Below are 6,000 nucleotides of genomic sequence, written 5' to 3' on the forward strand. Positions count from 1 at the left end.
ACCGGGTCAAGGAGACCTCGAATTCAAATTCCGACGATTTCATTGAGTCCGAAATGTCATTTTCAAGCTAGTAGCATATTTGGTTTGTGTTCGGGAAGTGCCAAATGAGTTTTGGGTGAGCTTTTAAGCTTCTTGGATGCTTTGACACTATTTCAGCAAATTGTGGCAACTAAAGGGTTCATTATTAGTTTTAAAGGTCGAAAAATTATTCCGAAGGTTCTGAAATTTTGAGCATGAATTATAGGACTTATCTGCAAATTTTGGTGCATTTTCGCTAACCCGAGATTGGACTTTTATCGCAAATAAGAAATAATTGTTTACCGAGTAGAAATGATATTTGACTGGGCAAACGAGCATGAAATTGAGCTCCGATTGAACGAGCAGGTCCGTATCATTATTTAAGACATTTACAAAAAAGAATCGGGTCATTTCACTATCGTATGAGGAAATTACGGCCTTTTTAGTGAAAGATTAACTGCTGTTTTTCTGGTGCATAACAGCCATGTACTGTTATAAAAATCTCAGACTGTGTTCATTTGGTATTTTGAGCATATCGGGAGTTCTAGAGATCGGAATGGAGTGATTCTTACGGGTTTCTTCTTGAATTAATATGAGGGTTAGTATTCAATCTTCAATTCGACATTTTCTCATAATTTCTTTATCTGGTTTTTTTTCCTATCCGTAAATCTCTTGGGAAAAATTGGGGTTTTATCGATTTGGACTCCCTTTTTGATGAAAAAGGTATATTTACGATCCTTATGTTATGGGTAAACTGATTTTAACATAAAATTATTGATTCATCGATTATTTTCATCATATTAACCGCGTACAATTTGGACTTTCCCGGTAAAGTTAAAGTTTGATAAATTGAGAATTTCAAGGTCGATCTTAACTCCGTTTTTGATGAAATTTCATATTTGAACTTATCTAAGCATGGGTAAGATGTTTTTCAAGAGATATTTCATTTTCGAGTCGGGGTTTCGGATCCGAATATTTTAAGCTTCTTCAAGAACGTGGATTTTCCTTCAAATTGAGTTTGTGAATTGATTTCAACTCCGTTTTCAAATTGGTTTTCACCATTAGCTTCCAAATACTTTAAGGATCATTTTACATCAAAAATTTCCAGATTTGGGTATCGTTTTCCGGTATGAGACTTTTGGACCGTTTTGCCCTTTTTCCCTAAATTTCTTGATTTTGGTGTCATTGGACTCGAATTGTGATTGTGAATAATTGTTTGAATAGATTATCGTGATCCGGATTATACTCGGAAAGGAAAGGCTCAAGTCAAGTAACTTTTGGAGTTCGTTTTAAGGCAAGTGGCTTCCAAACTTTGTAAAACTCTTAGACTACGCATGACTACTTTCCTAATTGTGTTGGGGAGTAATGGGGATTGAGGATGGGTTTTATTTGTTGATTGAAATTGTTGTAAATGAAAGATGGGGAATAAAACGAGCTAAATGTGTTATATGTGACTTGAATTTATTGAATAAGATATGTGATAACTGATATTGAGGGGATAGAAGAGCATGGGTAGGGTATGATTGATACAGACATTGATGTTGAGACATATGATGTGTAATACTATGATGTGGTTGTGATATGGTTGTGATTGAGACATATTAGATGCAGTAGATGAATTAATAGCCGAAAAATCATGAGAAGAAGATGCATAAGGGCTTGGTGAAGTTACTGGTAGGGGAGAAATGCTTGTGGATAGAACTTCTGAATTCTCAATGACAATACAATTCTCACTTGTGTCACAATGTCTTATGTAATTTGTTTCTTGTCCATATGGCTCATGAAATGTAATAGGTTGACTTAAGTCAATACACAACATCACTTTTGCTTCTTGAGATCCTTCAAAAGGATAAATGTCTTCAAAAAATTGTACATCACGTGAAATATAAATTCTTTTATCTTCGAGATCATAAATCTATATCCTTTTTGACCTTTGGGATATTAAAAAAAATGTCAGGTTTTGCTCGTGAAGAAAATTTATCTCGAGGCTTTCTATTCAGATGTCCATAGAAAAGACATCCAAAATTTCTCAAATAATCATATGTGGAAACTTTACCAAGTAGTGTCTCATATGGGGCTGTATTTTGACGACTAGAAAGAGAGATTCGGTTAATTAAATATGTTGCAGTAAGGACACATTCTCCCCAAAACTTAATAGGCAGGTGCGCTTGAAATCACAATGCACGAGCCACTTCCAATAGATGTCTATGTTTTCTCTCGACTACTCCATTTTGTTGTGCAGTATCTGTACAACTACCTTGACGCTCCATGCCATAATCAAAATAATGTGACAATAAATCCTCATGCTTAAACTCTAGCCCATTGTCTGTTCGTAGGATTTTGACTCGCAAGTTAAATTGCGTGTTTACCCAATTAAAAAATTGCAACAGACAATCTTTAGTTTATGATTTATTCTTCATGAGAAAAAACCATGCAGCTCGATTGAAATGATCAACTATGGTAAGAAAATAATGAGACCCAGAAAGAGATTGCGTCTTGTATGGTCCCCAAATGTCACAATGTATTAAATCAAAGAACATGTTTTGTCTTATTCATACTAGCAGGAAAAGATAGTCGTGTTTGTTTTGCCTTACAACAAGCATCACAAAATATAGTCTTCTTTTCATCAAAGCTAATAGATAAACTAGGAATTAGAGAAATACGATTCATTGGTAAGTTCCCAATCGCCGCTGCCATAAACTTGCACTAACAGACTTCTTCACCATCAATGCTTGCCCCCCTTTCATCGGCTCCAAGTAATAAAGACCATTTCGCTCTCTACCCACTCCAATCAGCATCCTCGAAGGTAAGTCCTGAATCATAAAAGAGTCCGGATAAAAGGTTTCTGCACATTGTAAGTCATTTGTCAATTTGTTAACTGGCAATAAATTAAAGAAAAAAATCAAAAACTCCAAAAACTTTCTCAAGGATTAATCTTTTTCCAATTGTCACTTGTCCCAAGGCATGAACTTTCACCATATCACCATTGGGGATTTGCACTGGTGGTAAAGTTGTATGAACTATCCTATTTGATAGAGAATTTATATCATGAGTTATATGATTTGTAGCACCCGTATCAATTATCCACTCCTCTTTTGTCTTACATGAAAAATTAGGGGTTGTCATACCCGCAGATGAGTTACCTGTAAATGTTCCATTGTTGCCTAACAATAATAATAGTTGTTGATGTTGAGCATGTGTCAAACCTGAAATTGGTGACATAGCCTCTTCAATAGTTGCAGCAAGGGCCGTACCTGTGAGTGCGTTTGGTTCCTTTTGATTTTTCTGATGCCCACGAAACTGCATTTGATCACGAAACTGCATCTGATCATTATTGGTCTGCTTGTTGTTTTTCTTACCAGGTTTACACCAATCTGGACGATACCCAATCACTCTGTAGCAGTAATCTTTTGTGTGATTAGTGCTCCCACAGTGTATGCAAGGTGGATATTGATGTCGAACCCCATCCTCAACTTTTCTTTGTCGTTATTCACCCTCTCTTGTCAGCAAGGCAGTTGCTTCAATTGTGGATATGCGATTTGCAGCAATAGATCTTTCCTTTTCTTCTTGTGTCGTGATAGCATAGACTATTCCTAAGTTTGGCAATGAGTCGACACTTAGTATTTGAGAACGTACAGTTGAATATGTGTCGTCAAGTCCCATTAGAAAATCGAAAACATTTTCCTCCTCCCTCATGGATTGCATTTTCTTTGCTGCACCGCAAATACAACCACTTGTGCAAGACGGAGCTGGCATGACACCTTGCAACTCACCCCAAACAAACTTAAGTTTACCGTAATAGGATAAAATAGAAGCTCTCTCTTGTTGCAAGAGAACGATGGCACGCGTCAATTCATAAAATCTTGGTGCCATTCCTTGGGTAAATCATTATTCCAGATCTACCCAAATTTCTCTAGCAGTTTTAACGTGTGCGGCGCTACCCTGCAATTCCTTGGCAATTGCATTTGTAAGTGATGAAAGTACAATGGCATTGAACTGTATCCATGACTATAAGTCCTGAGAGTTCTCTTTCAGTCTCTCAATGGTTCCATTAACAAATCCAGCCTTGTTTTTAGAGTGAAGTGCATTAAAAAAATTTCATCTCCAAGTGAAATAGTTTTCTCCATTTTCACTAAGAGGATTGGTAACAAAAACCAAACCTGGGTGGTCTGATGGATCCAAGGAATAGGGAGAAGCGTATGCGACTTTAACAAAAGAATATGATGATTCTACAAATCTCTAGCATTTTAAATACTAGAAATGCCCTTAATAACATATTCATATAACTATTATATTCTTAAGTTGAAAATCATTAAATATAAGGGTGCCTCTTATATCGTCAATTCAATTTAGGGGTTTGGGTCAAGAATTAGGTAGGATTTACATCTAAATATTGATTTTCATTTTTACACATTTTTTTCGTTAAAATTTAGCTATCATGTCATTAAATAAATATCAAAAATTGTATTGCCGACTAAAATAACTTTGGATTTTAAAATTTAGCTAAATAAGGTTGGATGACCATAAAATCGATTAGGCAAAATTAAAAGACTTCCCAAAGATAAAAGAAAATTGAGTGATTTTGATAATCAATATATTAATTTTGAGTTGAGTAACCATTGACATTCAACTCTTTAAGGGCTTGTTTGGAAAGTCATTCTAATAATTGGATTTGGAGAAATTCAGAGTAATTCTATTGTTTATCCTGTTTGGTTGACCATGTAATTACCAGGTTGGGTATAATTGACATGGGGTAATTACACTCTCCAATTCACATGGGGAGGCTGCGAATTATTGATAATTACATGATGTAATTATAAGCTGATTACTTTTTAATTTATTCATTTTAAATTATTTTTAATTTTTATTATTCTAATGTTTTCTAATTTTTTTTATATTATTTATATATCTTTTCTTTCTCATTCTCAACATTTATTTCATGTGATTGCATGAAATTTTTCATATTATCTAAAAATAATCCTTAGTATCATTTTATTCATATGATCTAATTTATAAATTAAAGTAGAATTCATTGTTGAATAAAGTCATAGAATTACGTAATTTCCTTTTCTTTTAAATCATATATATTTATGTATGTTATGTTAAAAATTTGACATAAGAGTATTATGTTAAATTTTTTGTTTTGAATTTAGAACTTATGTTATATATTCAATTTCATTTGTTTAGGAGTATTGTTCGATTATCTCTTAAAGTTTTCTTTTTTGAATTTAGGCTTGATAGATTATCTTTTGGTCAAATGTTTTATAATTTTATGACATTATATTTACTAGTTTTGACGCACGTGCGTTGCACGTGAAAATCAAACCATGTACCACACTATTTTTAAAAATAATATGAATATTGCTAAATAAAAAAATAGTCATTCTTAAAATCTCTTAGTTACACCTCTTAAATAAACTTTCTACTCCCTTCCCCATAGTGCATTACTTTTGTATTATTGTTTTGTAGGTGTTCTTACTTTTAATATAATATAATATAAATTAATATTGATATCAAATATAGAAGATATACTAAATTGGATGTTTTAGTTGGAGTATTAGATTAATTTAACATTCATGTTATGGAGTGTTCTAATTTCACTGAACTTTGAGATTGTCAACATTTGTAAAGCAAACATGAGGTTTTAAGAAGAGAAGAATAGAAAACATAAAAAGTTGTAGTTTAAAAATATGAGGAAACCCTTCCATTTATAGTTTAAAATGTATAGTATTAGTATGTGCATATTGTTTCTTATCATAAAAATATAGAAGATATACTAAATTGTGTGTTTTAATAATAATAATAATAATAATAATAATAATAATAATAATTAGAATAATAATAATAATTAGAATAATAATAATAATAATAATAATAATTAGAATAATAATAATAATAATAATGATAATAAAAATAATAATAATAATAATAATAATTAGAATAATAATTAGAATAATAATAATAATAATAATAATAATAATA

At 32.2% G+C, this 6,000-nt stretch overlaps 1 protein-coding gene across 1 annotated transcript in view; it reads right to left on the minus strand.

Moving 5' to 3' along the window:
* Positions 1-3,906: 3,906 nt before the first annotated feature.
* The window catches only part of LOC125877408 (uncharacterized), a 6,194-nt gene continuing 4,100 nt past the window's right edge, over positions 3,907-6,000 (minus strand). Inside the window, exon 3 of the mRNA XM_049558708.1 lies at positions 3,907-4,014. Within this exon, the coding sequence (XP_049414665.1) occupies positions 3,907-4,014 (108 nt within the window). The remainder of the gene's footprint in view (positions 4,015-6,000) is intronic.

The sequence above is a fragment of the Solanum stenotomum genome, chromosome 9 (assembly GCF_019186545.1).
Source record: "Solanum stenotomum isolate F172 chromosome 9, ASM1918654v1, whole genome shotgun sequence".
Taxonomy (NCBI): Eukaryota; Viridiplantae; Streptophyta; class Magnoliopsida; order Solanales; family Solanaceae; genus Solanum; species Solanum stenotomum.